At 34.6% G+C, this 16,094-nt stretch overlaps 6 protein-coding genes and 1 non-coding gene across 7 annotated transcripts in view; 2 read left to right on the top strand and 5 right to left on the bottom strand.

Annotated features, from left to right (window-relative positions):
* NAEGRDRAFT_72631 (uncharacterized protein) overlaps window positions 1-1,058 on the bottom strand; it is a gene marked incomplete at both ends in the record, with an annotated part of 2,633 nt that extends 1,575 nt beyond the window's left edge. The window contains one exon of the mRNA XM_002672308.1: window positions 14-1,058. Within this exon, the coding sequence (XP_002672354.1) occupies window positions 14-1,058 (1,045 nt within the window). The remainder of the gene's footprint in view (window positions 1-13) is intronic.
* Window positions 1,059-3,785: 2,727 nt separating this feature from the next.
* NAEGRDRAFT_81259 (uncharacterized protein) lies at window positions 3,786-5,460 on the bottom strand (the record flags this gene model as incomplete). Its single annotated transcript, XM_002672307.1, has 1 exon — window positions 3,786-5,460. One exon carries the CDS (start codon window positions 5,458-5,460, stop codon window positions 3,829-3,831), a length of 1,632 nt encoding a protein of 543 aa, XP_002672353.1. The 3' UTR covers window positions 3,786-3,828.
* Window positions 5,461-6,164: 704 nt separating this feature from the next.
* On the bottom strand, window positions 6,165-7,549 carry NAEGRDRAFT_72629 (ARF/SAR family small GTPase; the record flags this gene model as incomplete). The annotated part of the gene is made up of 3 exons (XM_002672306.1): window positions 6,165-7,208; window positions 7,312-7,373; window positions 7,465-7,549. 3 exons carry the CDS (start codon window positions 7,547-7,549, stop codon window positions 6,165-6,167), a joined length of 1,191 nt encoding a protein of 396 aa, XP_002672352.1.
* A 612-nt stretch (window positions 7,550-8,161) lies between these two features.
* NAEGRDRAFT_81258 (uncharacterized protein) lies at window positions 8,162-9,120 on the top strand. Its single transcript, XM_002672374.1, has one exon. It carries the CDS (start codon window positions 8,196-8,198, stop codon window positions 8,919-8,921), a length of 726 nt encoding a protein of 241 aa, XP_002672420.1. The 5' UTR covers window positions 8,162-8,195; the 3' UTR covers window positions 8,922-9,120.
* A 234-nt stretch (window positions 9,121-9,354) lies between these two features.
* Window positions 9,355-14,433, top strand: NAEGRDRAFT_72627 (uncharacterized protein; the record flags this gene model as incomplete). The annotated part of the gene is made up of 1 exon (XM_002672373.1): window positions 9,355-14,433. The coding sequence occupies one exon, from the start codon at window positions 9,355-9,357 to the stop codon at window positions 14,431-14,433; it is 5,079 nt and encodes a 1,692-aa protein (XP_002672419.1).
* A 99-nt stretch (window positions 14,434-14,532) lies between these two features.
* NAEGRDRAFT_t594 lies at window positions 14,533-14,623 on the bottom strand. Its single transcript has one exon. It is a non-coding gene; the product is annotated as a tRNA-Leu (tRNA).
* Window positions 14,624-15,131: 508 nt separating this feature from the next.
* NAEGRDRAFT_72626 (uncharacterized protein) overlaps window positions 15,132-16,094 on the bottom strand; it is a gene marked incomplete at both ends in the record, with an annotated part of 3,835 nt that continues 2,872 nt past the window's right edge. Inside the window, one exon of the mRNA XM_002672305.1 lies at window positions 15,132-15,219. Within this exon, the coding sequence (XP_002672351.1) occupies window positions 15,132-15,219 (88 nt within the window). The remainder of the gene's footprint in view (window positions 15,220-16,094) is intronic.

Genomic DNA, 16,094 nt, shown 5'->3' with positions numbered 1-16,094 from the left:
GGGAAGTTTTCACCTGCCAAAACTTGTGGATTATTTGAGATTGGTAAAATGTTTGCCTTGTTTAGTGTGTCCACCATGACTACACAGAATTTCTGGAAAGAAGACGAAACTGGGAAGGAAATTGTTGTACTTCCACAAATGGAATCATAGACAGTTTTGGCTTTTTGATTCGTTTCAATGGAATTTAAGGTAATTGGCTGTGGCAATGTTGGATACACATTGGATAGCATATTTCCAACTGTATTCACATCATCTGTAGAAACATTTCCATATAAAGAAAAGGTATTTTGAATTTGTTCCAATTTGAAATAAGCATTCACTTCACTCAAATCCTTAGTAGATGCCACAAATGGGCTACCTTCAAAATAAGCTGTATAGAATGAAACTCCCAATCTGGAAAAGAACACATTTCCAGGAAATCTATTTCCAGAAATGGAATAAGCCCAAGCAGTAGTTACACAAATAATTCCACCACCTCTATTCAAAAAGTCGGAGAGCATTTGGATTTGAGTGGAGGTTGCCTCACCTGAGAGTGAATTTAAATTCAAAATTAGTAAATCAACGCTTTCTAATGGACGAACCAATTCGTCGAATGCATTCTTTGATGTGTTCAATGAAAATCCTGAAATTGAGTTATAAAAAGTGGAGCCACCACTTTGACTGACTCCGTGTAGCATGTAACTGACATTGGCTTTGTTTTTGGTAGTCCATTTAGCACAATTTTTCAATAATTGAGCTGTGCCAGATGTCATGTCAGATGTGTATGCATAACCGTTATGTCCAAATGCACAAATTCGACCAGCTGTGGACAAGGAATTGGAGCTAGTAGCTGCAACTACTACTGCATTACCTCCAGAACCAACAATAATTGGAACAGAATTGCTGCCATGACTAAACAAATAACCAACATATGAATAAGGAATTGAAGTGACATTTGAAAGGAGAGTTGCTCTAACTTGCAATAATTCTGTTGCTGTCAATGCGTGTGTCTCTTCACTGACGAGGCATACAATGAGACAGAGTAACAGACATGATAACATGCCAAATGTCTTGTTCATTTTTTTTTTATGTTTGGATATTTGATGGTTCTTATTTCGTAGATGTGTTTATCTGATTTTGTAGATTGACGGGTCGAGGAGTGGATTAGTTTGGACCTGATGTGTCTTTATCAGAGATGCCAAGTTGCTTGTTGATAAATGGAAATGAATGAGCAAGATGAAATTTGAATGGAAATTGTTTGCTGCTTTAAAGATAACGAACTGGATTGTGACTATTGGATTATTAGGAGGTCAATTTATGTTTCATAATTGCAGACAAGAGTTTTCTTCATTAATATTCAACATTTTTTGTTAGTGAATGGCTACGGCCATATCACGATGAATGCACCTCATCCCGTCCGATTTGAGAAGTTAAGCATCGTCGAGCCACATCAGTACTGAGGTTGGAGACAACTTGGGAACCTGTGGTGCTGTAGTCTTTTTATCTTTATGGAGAGAATAGGAAATGCCAATTAAAATACCATGATTCAGGGACACGAGTTTGTTGTTTTCAAAATATTTTTAGAATTTCAAGTCTAAGCACAATCTTACTCCAGTACTCTCTGTCTTCCAAGATTTTCCTTCAAGTTATTGGATTTAATAAGGCAAACAAATTTGGATTAGAATTAATTAGTGGAAACAATGAGAAAAGATTTATGTAATCTAATTATATTTGTTAATGCTTCAAATTGATCAAAAATAATGTTTGTTTGTTAATAGTCTTTATCCTATTTGAATTCTTCACAAATTCAAATGCTAATCCACCCCACAATTCATCTAACAATTTGTAAAATGAATTTACAGGTTCCCAAGTTGTCTCCAACCTCAGTACTGATGTGGCTCGACGATGCTTAACTTCTCAAATCGGACGGGATGAGGTGCATTCATCGTGATATGGCCGTAGCCATCAAATCCCAAAAAATAATAACTTTTAATGTACATAGATCTCGTTCCTTAATAATTTTCAAATAATATGCAAAGTAAAAAGGCTGGAGTACCAGGTACTTGGCCAATTTGGTTTTTTATTGTTACGGAATTTAAGGAATAGGAGTAATTGAGCTGTAACAAAAGTAAATCCCAAATATCCATTAAAAAAATGATCAAACCAACCCGAAGATCCACTACTCACACAACCAATACAAATACTCTTGCAGTATTGGATAATCGAACTTTGAAATCATCATGCTCAAATTATAACAATAATCTTCATCGGAATGCAAAGAATCAATTAAGCAATAATAAGCAACCAACTAAAAGACCACCGAAACGAAGTTTTGCTTGGATTGCCTATGATTGCATTGATATGATCTTTGATTTTGTTGGAACAGTTGAGATTGAACCCAATGTTGGAAAGAGGGAATTTTGGAATGATTCATTCATGAATTGGACCCGATTTGCAAAGGATTGGTTTGGAAGATATTATTTGGATGGTAGAGTTCGGTTCACATTTAAACATGGCATTGTTCTTGATTGTAAACATAAATATAGTTTGGAACAAGTCAAGATTTTGTTTGGAATTGCAAAAAGATTAAATTCACCCAATTTATCATTTTGGGAGGCTCAAATAATTAAACAAGCAACAAGAATTAATGAAAGAATGTTTACAAAAGAACATACATATATGGAAGAACTTAAAAAAAGAACTGAAATAATGTTAAAATCAAAAGAAAACCAATCAGCATTTAAACATATTAAATCTATAAATTTGAAGAAAGATGGAATGGAATTGTTGCCTTTATTGTTGAAGGTATTTCCAAATACGGAAAATATTGAACTAGGAAATTATGTTGGATATAATTCACAAGAAAAGTTTAAAGCCAATACTTGTAAAACTTTGAAAATAATTACTTCAATATCATCCAGAAAAAACACATTAACCTATGATTTTATTCCCTGTTTTCCAAATTTAGAAGAGTTTAGTATAAACAATGGGCTCCACCTTGAGAGTGTTTACCTGTTAACAAGATTGAAAAACCTAAGGGTATTGGAAATATCAGACATTAATGGTAATTATCTCGAGAATGTTGAACAAGAAATTTGTTCAATAATTTCAAAAGTTTCAAAATTACAAATACTAACCCTAGACTGTTATTTGCAATTTACATCGTTTGCTGAACTTGCCAAATCCAAATCAATACAGAAATTAAGAGTTAGATCGTATCAGAAATGGAATGAATCACTAATTAAAAATGGATTTCCTGTCCTTAAATCCCTAGCTCTTTCATTTGGTTGGAAATTTCTAAATTTTACTCTAATTCCCAACTTGGAAGAATTAGAAGTATCAAGAGACTCCATTGGTCAGGAACAATATGACTTGAAATATAGAAAAGAGAAATGGCAGCATTTAGGTAAATTGACAAATTTGAGAATATTAAGAATTAATGATTTCCGAGTCACGAAGGAAGAGAGTGGAATCTTTTTTGAGGAACTTGAGAAATTGCAACAATTGAAACAATTGATATTTAAAATAGAAAGAGAAGATAAGGATTATAAGGAAGAGAATATGACTGTACAGAAAATGATTGAAATTGTAGAGTGGATTTCACATCATTTGCTGAATTGTGATAGTGTTAAGGTTTTAAGATTGGGATATATGGTTTGGTTTGACCTAAATGTTCAGGATGATTTTTCACCATTAGTTGAGCTATTTGACAAGACATAGCCTTACCCGAGGATGGTAAGGAGGAAGGACTTGAGAATGTTCTCATACTTTGTCTGTCTCCTGAGAGGAAATGATTTGTTAAGAATCATAAGTCAATTGGTTTTATTACTATTTACAATACAAAATATTTTACTCTTCACCTTCCATAGAATCAGCAACTTCGTGACCTTCTTCCATAGTGTCATCATCATCGTGATCATCACCATCTTCTGGATTTTCCTTTCTCTTCTTTGGTGGACGACCTCTTCCCCTCTTCTTCAAGGAAGGAACCAATTCACCATTCAAATACTTAATGATACTGTTACAGAGGTCTGTCTTCTTTACACCCACGTATTTGATTCCCTTAGATTGAGCAAAGGAGATTAATTCTTGTACCAAATACTTGTCCTTGAGATCATTATAAGTAATGCCACGATCAATTTGTGGTCTTTCTCCTTCAGTATTAATGACGCGTTTTCTTCCACGTTTCTTGTGGTTCTTAGAGTTTGGAGAATTGACTCCATCAATATCAGAATGATCATCAAATTCATCATCTTCAGTCAAGGAAGAGGCAACAACACTAGCAGCAGCTTCAGTGTATGATCTCTTCTTTGGTTTAATATTGCTAGAATCATCGAACAAGTGTGGCTTCTTCTTCTTGAGTCTTGACATTAAATCCTCAGCAACATGAGGGAATTCATCAACGAGAATAACTTCAGAAAGCATTTCCTTAGTTGGTGATGCATCAAAGACTTGTTTCTTTTGTTCATATTGAGCAGCTTCAGCAGCTTCTCTGAGAATTGACTTTTTACACTTGGCCAAAACTTCCTTTGCACCATACAAGAAGACTTCTTCCAAGATGGCATCAACCAAGTTAGAGTGAGTAGTGTCAACTTCATTAATTTCCAAAGCTTGCAAGAAGAGAATGAGTGTGGCATCAGTGAGAGCATCTAACAATTCTTCAGCACCCATCTTTTCGAAAATCAATTTAAAGTTAAATCTCAAATCAGATTTCTTAAAGAGATGGATGTTTTTAGCACTCAATAAATGTTCTTCATCAATGTCCTTTTGTTGCTTTGCATTTTCAACAATATCCATAGCAGTCTCGTTGCTTATTAAATCCTTGAGAGCAAATCTCATATCTTCTCTATCCAATTCAGTGAGGAAATGTTTGACACCAACACTAACAACCTTCTTTCCAATTTCAAAAATCAAGAATTCCTTCTTGTGGTCTTCTGTGAGTCTCTTTCCCTTCTTTAATTTTGGATCGGAAATGGTAACATTATTCTTACTAGCAATATGTTTGATAGTCTTGATTGGCATTCTCCACAAGGTAATTGCAAAGTTGTGAATAATATCCTTAGGGAAGTATTCATGTTCGAATTTCAAAGATTCCTCATCATAGTCTGACTTGAGGGTGGTCTTGACAAGATAGAGGTCTTCTTCATCCATTGTGGAACTAGATGGTTGCATTGATTGATAGACAATAGGTGCTTGCATTGCAGCTTCTTCCTCTTCTTCTTCTGAAGACAAGAATGAAACTCTACCATTAGAAGAACCTGCTGGATTGGTGGCTCCATTAATCAAGTATTCAAACTCATCAGTCATTGCTGTTGCTTCCAAGTCTGAGATTATTTCTTCTTTTTTACCTAGATCTGTTGTTGATGTTGTTGATTCTGCACTAGTTGGATCAGCCACTTTGGTTGGGCTTTTAGGAGCTTCTTCAGTAACTGGAGTTTCCTCCTTCTTGGTATCGTTTGTTTCTGTGCTGACTTCTGACATTTTCCTAAATAATAGTAATGTTTAACATTGTTAAGAGAGGTGGTTGAGCAAAGTCAAAGGATGATGATGGTCGGGTGATAATTATTGTTGAATACATGATGGTTCAACCAAATAATATTATTATAAAATTTTGTATTATTAATTTTCATCACAACACCAATTCGATTTTTAAAATTTTAATTTTTATGGTGATCATCACGGAAGGTTAAAAAACATTATATAATTAATAGAATTAATATTAATAAATATATAATCATAGTGATGATCAATAGCTTACCTGAACAATATTAAAACTTTTTCCGTTATGTTTAATAAACTCTAGACAATTGTTTTCGCTTTTAAACTTTCAGCTGGAGAAAACCTAAAATTTAGAAATAAACTGTTCGTAGAGTTAGAGTTGATGGTGATGTTGTGTGTGGTTCGTAGTGTTTGTTCCTTGATAAATAGGACGACCACAGTGTTGGCTTAGATTATTTGGATAAAATATTTTTTTAAAAATTTTTGAAATGCTTTCGAAATTTATTCTTGTAAAAAAAACCAAATTGCGTAACGCAACGGTCCGGAAGTTATGCAAACAAAAGATGTGCTAGATAATTGGTTGACTAAACTACAACAGCTGTTGTGTCTTTATTAAAGATCCACTGGAAGAATGCCTTGTCGCTACAGGTGGTGGATTATGATCCACTGAAGAACATGACATGGCTCTATCTGAGCTGGATCGTCTTGTTCTCTCCAGAGGCAGAAGAATATCTCTGCTCCTCTTCAAGACTATCAAAGTAGGAACACATCCATGCAAAACCTTGCATAATTCCTCCTCCATCAAGTGCACAACAAGGCTGTAGGTGGTATTGTTTCTTTCCGAGTGGAAAATTCAGCTCTGCATAATCATCTTCCTCCTCTTCATAGTGATGCAAACATTGGAAGGATGAATCCAAATCAGATGTGGAACATGTTCCTCCACCCTGTTGACTATTATTGCTGTACAGATAGTTGTCACTATAACATGGTGAATTATCTCCTATTTGAAGTGTATTTGGAAAGATGGAAGGTGGTGAAGGTGAGCTTACTTGTTGCTGTAGTGGTGGAGAGTTGGATATTACACTCGTATTATTATTGACATTAGTGGTTGGAGATGATTGTAGTAAACCTTTCCTTTCTCTTAGAGTTTTCAGAAGGATCTTTTCACTTGTTGGAGAATTGGCAAATCGGAAAGATGCTGTTGTGGAATTTGTGTTATCAAAACTAGTTGTTGGTTGTGTACTTGTTGAGGGATAATCCATGGCAAATCTCACTCTACTCAAGTGTCTATTCTCTATAACAGCTGGCATTTCCCTCTGTTGTTGTTGCTGAAGGAATGCACCTCCTGAACTCTCAGAATTGTGTTCCGATAATAGAGATTCATCAGTTTCATCATGATGTTCATCCATGGCAGTGAGTGCTTCCAATCTTAGTTGTTGAAGAGCATCACTTTCAACACCTCTTATCAGAAAATCCTCAAAATCCTCGAGAGGAATATGTTGTGGCGAATGAGAAGATGTATGTGACATTGCCTTACAACAATCAACCTTATTAATCATGATGAGGAAGGGAAGATGAGAGAGACGTTCATCGGATAGTAACTTTCTCAACTCTCTTCTTGCCTCCCTCAATCGAGTTGGTTCCGACGAGTCAATAACAAATATTATAGCTTGATTATTGTCATAGTAACAATTCCATAATGATCTGATGTGTTTCTTTCCTCCAACGTCCTGTTTTTTTCAGGTGAATGATGATGTAAATGTATGAATTGGTTATATTTGAATTATTAATGGTCGAGTTTAGGAATATAATTATAATAATAATACCACTTACGAAAATATTCAATTCATACTTGCCACACTTAATCGTCTCAACATTATATCCAATTGTATTAACTGTAGTGATGAATTTTCCTAATTTAATGGAATATAGTATGGCTAGGGACAAGGTTTAACATTACTCGAGTAATGTGGAAAGGTAACTTACTTGTTTTACCAGAACCATCAAGTCCCAAAAGTAACACTCGTTTCGGAACAATTTCTCTGAATACCTTAGATTTACTAGCTCCCATTATTATTATGATTTTATATTTTCTTATTATGCTGTTATATATTAGAGAGGTTGGAAATGAGGAGATGGTTTCTAGTTGTTGTGGTGGTATTCTTATTATTTACAAACGCTCTCTATTTGAATTGCTCCTACCCTTAACTCTTCTCTCAATTTTTTTCAAGTACTTTCCTTAATAGAATACCTTCTTTAATGTAGTATTTCACTATACTAGGGCGATATAATAATTTGTAAATTCTTTAATAGTTACTTGTTTGTTTTGGACAAGAAGATGGCATTCATTGTCCAAATAAATTTCCTTATTATCCTTTCAATGCAATGCGATATTAGTCTATGAACTTTCACTTAATTCACAATGTAATATTCATTGAATGGTCGCACTGTGTGAACTTTGAAACAACAACACGTGTTTCAAAATTGATTTTCTTTCATTATTATTTATTAAATTCCATCCAATCCTTATGAAATGTATACCGAAGAAACCGAAGTTGTAACTTACAAAAGCCAGAGAATACTAGTAAACTAACTCCATCGAACTGCAAACTCTAATTTTACCTTCCGTTGATTTTCTTTTAAAAACAAAAACGGTGAACTTGAATTGAACAAAAAAAAACACAAACAGTTTAATAATAATACTGCAAAACAACAAGATGAGCAACGTAGTTGAAGAAATATCAGGACTCTTCGGATGTCATATTACTGTCAAGAACCATATGGATGGAAAGACTCCGTCATCCGAACAAGTTGAAAGATTTTCCAAATTATGTAGAGAAGAATTAAAATGTAAACCAGTGTTGGTCTTGTATCCTTCTGAAGATAATTATCCAGTTGAATCCATCAGAAATAGACCACAAGAATTAATGTCATCTTCCTATCATAGTGGTAAGAAATCTGATGTTTTGAAACACATTCTTGGTATGGCTGATACTATCAAAAATAATGGTTTTGAATTGTTAAGAGTTAAATTGGAAGCTATGGCTAATTGTAAGAATATTGAAAAGAATTTAAGCTCTGATTCTTCAAGTGGTAATGATATGAAATATTTTGAATATCATACCAAGATTTATTTGAGAGGTCAAGATAGAGTTGCTCAATTGGCCCATTTGGATAGTTTGTTAATCAAGGAAGAAGTTGCTAGAAGCCAAAATTTACTTGGTAAACATTATGATATTTGTGGACATTTGCTCACTTTCAGATGGTTTAGCCCAACTCCAAAGGAAGAATGTGATACCTTTCACAAGGAATTTTTGGCCAAACTAAAAACTCATTTTGAAAATGGAGGTGGTGAAATTGAAATTGCTGAAAGTGAAAAGGAATTTGCTGTCTATGATTCAAATATTTTGGTCGATCAAGGATGGGTCAGGATTTCTCCATAGACTATTAATTCCATAGACTGCAATTACCCTGAAACCAATAATACTACCAATACTATGGAAATTCCAATCAATGGACCAATTCAACCATTAGAAAGCACAGAGGATTAATCCAACCAATATTATGTACCATTATCAAATGATTCCAAGAAAATTTACTTCTTGATTTGTCCCACTAATTAATAAATTTGTATTAATTTATTAATATGAATGACTCTCTTTCACTACCTTTCAAACTCTCTCACTTATTTACAAACTTGAAATAACACACAAACTGTGTCGTGGCCGTGCACTCTCGAATAATCGTAATAGAGATTCTCGAGAGAGTCATTAAAACAGAACCTTAAAAAAACGCTTCGCACCATCATATTATTCATCATCATTATTATTATTAATACTTCTCCATAGCCACCAAATAACAACAACCATAAAAACAATGGAACATTCTGGTGTTGTTGTTTCTCCGCGAACGAGTATACTTATTCAGGGTGGGGTTTCTCATCATCAACTACAAGCAGCATCAATAGATAATTCAACAGTTCTCTTTGAGGGAATAAGGAGGCCTCAAAATGAAGTTTTCGATGGAAGTAGTATAGTGGAGAGTGAGACAAGTCATCAGACGGGACGATCTTCATCAATCACTTCGTCAATCATGAGGAATGGACAACAGGCAATCTTTACATTCATCTCATCAATGAAAGATAGAAAACAGAGGAGAGGATGGAAACAGCTTTTATTATCTGTTGCGTATAATTTGTATATATTGTGGACTAGTGTTTGGGTCTCAACGTTGGGATCTTTTAATTTTGGAGAGTATGGAGAGTGGGTTTTTCGTGCTCTCAATTATCCAATTACACTCTCATTGGATTTAGTACCCTATGATGCTATGGTTGTTATCACTAGTTTGGTCATTACCATTTGTTTTATAGCCATGTTGGTGGTCATGTTCTCCGCTTGGGGAGTTTTTAAAGCTAGTAAGCACATGGAGAAACTGAAGAATCTATTACTATTTGTTGGCTTTTTCATGAATGGGTTATCAATGATATTTGCCTTTATTTTGACAAGTTTTATCGAATGTGATTATTCAAAGACAGTATACTTTGAGGAGATTGATAATTCAGATTATGCATTGCAGAGATTTTCTAGTGTGAGATGTTTTGGAAATTCAAATTTAACTCTTTATGCATTCTCAATTGTTGCCTTCATCACTTTGTGCATTAGTATAATGGCGACACGTTTTAGTTTTTCTCCTACATGGGATAGCTCTCTTGTTTTCAAACCGGTTTATGATTGGCCTTTAACATTCTTCTCCATCACGAATATTTCACAAGTGTTCATTATTTTCTTTATACCCTCTCAAAAAGTTTTTGGGAGAGCAATTGTGCATTTGGTCATGTCTATTTCATGGTTTATTCCTTTGTTTCTATCTCTTCCATTCCAAAAGTCTTGGGAAAATTCGATTTATTCAGGAATTGCAGGAGCAAAAGTTGGAGGTGCCATTGGATCATTAATATCTTCTTTAACTAACACTTCAGTGAAATGGGATTTTGGATTGGGAATGATGGGTCTTACCTTAGGGTTGATTGTCATTGGATTCGTTGGAGGAATTATAGCTATGGAAGCTTACATTAGAATTATCAAGAGAAGAATTGGACAGATTATTCTCACACAAGGTGGGCAATATGAGGATTTGAGTTCTTCTAAAGAATCAAATCTTATAAAGAGTCTTTCTAATGAGACTATACGAAGTCTCATTGAAAAGAAAGCCACCTCAATACTAGTTTACATTTCAGAAAAACAACTAACAAATCAACTGAATATTTTTCTCCGTTTTAGCTTCTCAGTTGATATTATTCGTAAGAGAGCAACAAATTATGAGGAAAAACCAAAGGATCCAAATAGCTCACTCACAGATACTGACATGGCTCTGGCACTCATTAAGGGGGCTCATAGTAGTAGAGTTTTGGCAAATCCAATAACCTTATATTTTGCCACATTATTGGTCTATTACTGCATGACAGAGGAGAGAGCCACAAATTATTCCCTCTCACTAATGACAAAACTAAGTAGAATAAGTACATCACTCACTGACAAGATTGCTTGTCATGATTTGATGAAGGAAATTAACAAGAAGGAGAACAAACCAGTTGTCGCTATCCATACCGATGCAGAACAACTTGCCTCTCGTTTAGACTCCAAACTGAAAGAATTCAAAGCACTCCATAGAGAATTCTTCAAGGAAATGATGAATGATATTGTGAATGTGGAAACATTAGAAATCATCAATACACAATGCACAGCCATCATGAATGATTTGGACACTGCATTTTCAAACAGACTCTCAGCTTTCAAGATGAACAAGTCCTTCTTGAGAATTTATGCAAGATATTTGGAAGAGGTCAAGTTCGATTCAGAAACTGCAAATGAATTCTACTCTGAAGCACACGAGCTTGAAGAGGAAGAAGCAGCAAACTTGTTAAGAAAATCAAAGAAGGCAAAACGAGTGGAAGCAATGAAAACTTCTGCAGTAGGAGGGGAGAGTATCGCCTTTCTTGAGGGCTTGTATAATAATAGGGCGAATGATAAATCTGTAGAAGTGGATTTGGATGATATATCAGAGAATGTACTTTTGAATGGTGTGGAGGAAGATCCAAGTTTAAAGAGAGATCAAAAATTCAAGATGGCTCTTGCACAACCAATTGGACACGAGTTCAATATTTGTCTTGCCTTATGTTTTTGCCTTCTTTCTGCAGCTTTCCTGATTTGTGCGGCAGTATTGAGTTTGGTATTCTCTGATGGAGTGTTAGCTGATGTGAAATTCGTTCAGCAAGTTTGCGAGCCAACAGTTTCAAGTTATGCAATTTTCAAACAGATTAGAAATCAGCAAATAGTGTTGCAGATGAGTCAGTCTCAAAATTCAGTTTCGCTCCAGAAGGCACTTCCTCAAATTTATCATGAAATGGTATTATCATTGGAACAGAGTGATCAATCGGTGGAGAAAATTACTGAATTATTGAAGGAAAGGGTTGATTTCTACGTTGAACACATTGAGCATGTTAAACTAATGTCACAAGGAAAAAAGATTGGAAAGTTCACACCTGAAATGTATGACGACTACAATGGAGAAACAAAAAAGCTCTATCTTCCAACTGTAAACAAAAGAAGCAGTGGATATTATGACAGTTTCATTGTAAAAAATGTTTCACTCTCAGAAATATCCTCCATTCTTATGCACTTGGTGGAGTCCTATCCTAGTAGTGGTTTCAATTCTACAGTTGATGTTTACAACTTTATGATTCTCTATCTCAATTACAATAGTTTTACAAATGCTTTTGTAGAAATTTGCTTTGATTTCATTGAAAGATGCAAGGTAAATGCGAACACATTTACAAATGATTACTTGTACTTTTTCGTGAGCATTGGTGGAGTCTATGTTATCTGTGCTGTTTCTTTCCTTTTGTACATGAAGATTTTCTTTTCTCAGATTGGAAGAACTCTGAAAACTTACGAGAAGAACATCAAGAAGGAGCTCATCTCGAATATTTATACCGAATTGGGAAAGTACACACACAGTAACTCGTCTCAATTTTTGAACACCTTCAACAGGAAGAGAAATATGCTTCGATATTTAATTTTCATTGTTATGGCTCTTGCTTCCTTATTATGTGCATCTATGATGTTTGCCGAGTTGGTATTGAATTCAGAATTGGGTTACTCTACCATGCTGAGTGTCAAACAAACAACAGAGACCCTTGTTTTGACTCAGAATATTGGATTCAAGATGGGTGAATTGACTTTCAGTAATTTACCGAGCTCACTTTTCAATTCAAAAACTCTGTTCAATGACTCAGCCTTAAATTTATTCAAAGACGATATCCGATTCAATGTAACAGATCTTAGATCTACATATAATGACATGATTTATGGAAAGATTGGAGTCTCACCTTCCATTTTGGGAATAGTACCAAGAATTGATGAAATTATCACCACTAAAGCTTGTGAAAACTGCTCCAGCTTGGAATCTATTGTAGATGAATTCGTGGTGAGTTGTGTAAAGCTAAATGAAGACTTGATGAAGAATATTTACTCAGATTCTCAATTATTGGAGAAACATTTCCAAATTGATGAGTTGGCACATACCATTAGTATAGTCTTGCTGGAATTCCTCGCATTATTCACCATCACTCGTTCCACTCCTTCTGTCTCAATGGTAATTGTTTTTGGAGTGCTTGGTGCTATCTGCATTGTTTCAATCTTTTTAATGTTGAGAAGTATTTTCAAATCACATTCGAAAAATACGGAACACATGAGAATGCTTTTAAACTATGTTCAATATGAAGAGTTGGAATTATCTGATGAGCTAAGAGAGTACGTACTCTATGAGAAACTTCCAAGTAGATCACTTTTTGGAAAGAAGAAGAATATTTCTAAAGGAACAGGTGATGAATCCAAAGTGAGAAATATTCTCAATTCTGTTGTTGACGGAGCAGTTCTTTGCAATAGTGCATGTGAAATTGAAATTTTCAATCCAGCAGCCCAGAAAATGTTCAATTGCAAACAAAGTGATACCCTTGGTACTTCACTCACAAGTCTCTTCGACAGGAACAATAGAGACGAGCTGAGCCGATTAATCTCCGAATTAATTCAATCAACTCTCACCACAAAGGAATCTCAAGGTGAAACTGTAGATTTAGATTGTTTGAGAAAGAATCAAACTAAATTTCCAGCAAAGGTCAATTTATTTTCCACACTCTTTGATAACAAGCCTGTTATTACTTGTTTCATTAAGGACGTGACCAATGACAAGAAACAACTCGCTCTCTTGGCTGAAGAAAAGAAAAAGTCTGAAAACTTGTTAAGATCCATTTTACCAGAGAGTGTCGCAAGTAGATTGAAATCTGGAGATACATTTATTGCAGAAAAGTTTGATGACATGACTTGTTTCTTCTCTGATATGGTCGGTTTCACGAAAATGTCCTCAACTCTTAATCCAACTCAATTGGTTGGCATGTTGAATAATGTAGTGAATGGCTTTGATGCCCTCATTGACAAACACAATTTGGAAAAGATCAAGACCATTGGTGATGCCTACTTTTGTGTGGGTGGAATCAAGCTCTCAGAAAAGGATGACCATCCAGAAAGAACACTCAAATTTGCCATAGACGTTTTTCAGGTGGTGAGATCTTACAATGAGGAACATCGACTAGAATTTGGGCATCAGATCAATATTAGAATTGGTTTGAATACTGGAGAATCTGTAGCTGGTGTAATTGGAACAAAAAAGTTTGCCTACGACTTGTGGGGTGATGCTGTTAATACAGCATCTAGAATGGAATCGACATCACTTTCAGGAAGGATTCAAATTTCACTATCAACTTATGAAAGAGTGAAGCATATTGGATTTGAATTTGAGGAAAGAAGTGTCGAAGTTAAAGGAAAAGGGTTATGCAACACGTATCTGTTGTCAGATAAGCACCATGTAAAAGCAGTTGTTGAAGATGAGATTTTTGAATAAAGAAATAGACTTGGTATTAATTTATTATTAAAAATCCAATAATATTGATTCGAGGCAAATATTGATGATGTATATATTAATAATTGTGGGAGGCAAAATTGATGAGTGTGGGATTTGAACCCACGCCCTTGCGGAACACGGTATTAAACATACCTTAACGTGTCGTCTTAGACCACTCGACCAACTCACCATCATATTGCTTGATTAAATAATCAGATAACAAAAACAACTGGGAACATCTTAATTTTTTTCATTCTTTTGGCACCACTTTTTGGTTTGTTTATCATTCGGAGAGAACCATTAATATTAATGTTTTTCAATCAAGTAGTAAATCCAATTTTGGATTACTTCAAAAAAATGAAAAGAAATCTCGAAGCACAAATAACCTCTTGCTCTTCCGATTCAATCATCAAAAAAATCAAGCCTAATTTATCGGAAATTAGTGATGAAAGAACAATTGATCATCGTTTGGAATTTTCCGATGATGTTTGTTACGAAGTGATGGAATATTTTTCATCGAAGGAGGTGATTAGGAATTGTTTTCTAATTTCTAAACAGTGGTTTCGTGTGGCTTGTACAAGACATGTCTTTGATGTGAAAATAAGTGATTGGTCAGCTTGGAAGAGATTTAGGAGCATGTTACGAAAGTATTCGAATTTAGAGGAAACTTCAGAACAAAAATTGTTTATTGAAAGAATTCAATCATTGGATATGGAAAGAGTGATCGGATTTCTTGCATTAGAAAAGGAAATTAAATGGATTGGAAGGCTAAAAGGTTTGAGAAAGCTAAACCTTTCCAAAAATGTAATGCATAAATGTGAAAATACAAGCTCACTGACAAATTTATTATCACTAAACATTTCAAAAAATCGTTTTGATAATAGATGTGCGGAAGATATTGGAAAATTAATTGGACTGACTGAATTGGACATTTCTGATAATAGTATTGGAGCAGATGGAGCTCTATGTTTGAGTAATCTCACCAATTTGACATTCCTAGATATTAGTGGAAATAGAATAGCAGCATCAGGTGCCGAAGTAATCAAGAACTTTACCAATTTGACCTCTCTAGGTATTTCTTACAATAAGTTAACGGATGTCAATTTTTTGTTACCATTGAAAAAATTGAAACTCCTGAACATTTCGGAAAATACTATTCGTATTTCAGGTTTGAAATTGATTAATGGAATGAAAGGAATTACGAGCTTAAATGTTGCAAACTGTAACATAGATAGCATTGGTGCAAGTATAATCAGCTCAATGGAAAATCTGACTAGCCTGTCAATATTTGGTAATAGATTATCCACTGAAGGAGCAAAACAAATATCCACAATGACAAAATTGACAAAACTTGATATTAGTTGGTGTAATATCAGTTCAGAAGGAGCAAAGTATATTGGAACAGGTCTTTTCAACCTCACCTCACTTGATATTTCTAAAAATTATATTAGGATTGATGCGACAGGATTGAAAGAAATTTCCAAATTGAAAAACCTTACGCAACTATGTAATGAATGATATTGCACCAATTATTCCTCTACCGAGTTGAAAAATTGTGTAGTAAATACAATTTATTAAGGAATTTTTTACAAGTTTACAAACATGAATGCAACCATCAAACAGTACAAGAGGAAACTATTCAATAATGCATTGGATGCCTG

This window comes from Naegleria gruberi (assembly GCF_000004985.1).
Source record: "Naegleria gruberi genomic scaffold NAEGRscaffold_54, whole genome shotgun sequence".
In the NCBI taxonomy this organism is placed as follows: Eukaryota; Heterolobosea; class Eutetramitea; order Acrasida; family Naegleriidae; genus Naegleria; species Naegleria gruberi.
Note: the sequence above shows the minus strand (reverse complement) of the source record. Positions and strands in the feature narration are given on the sequence as shown.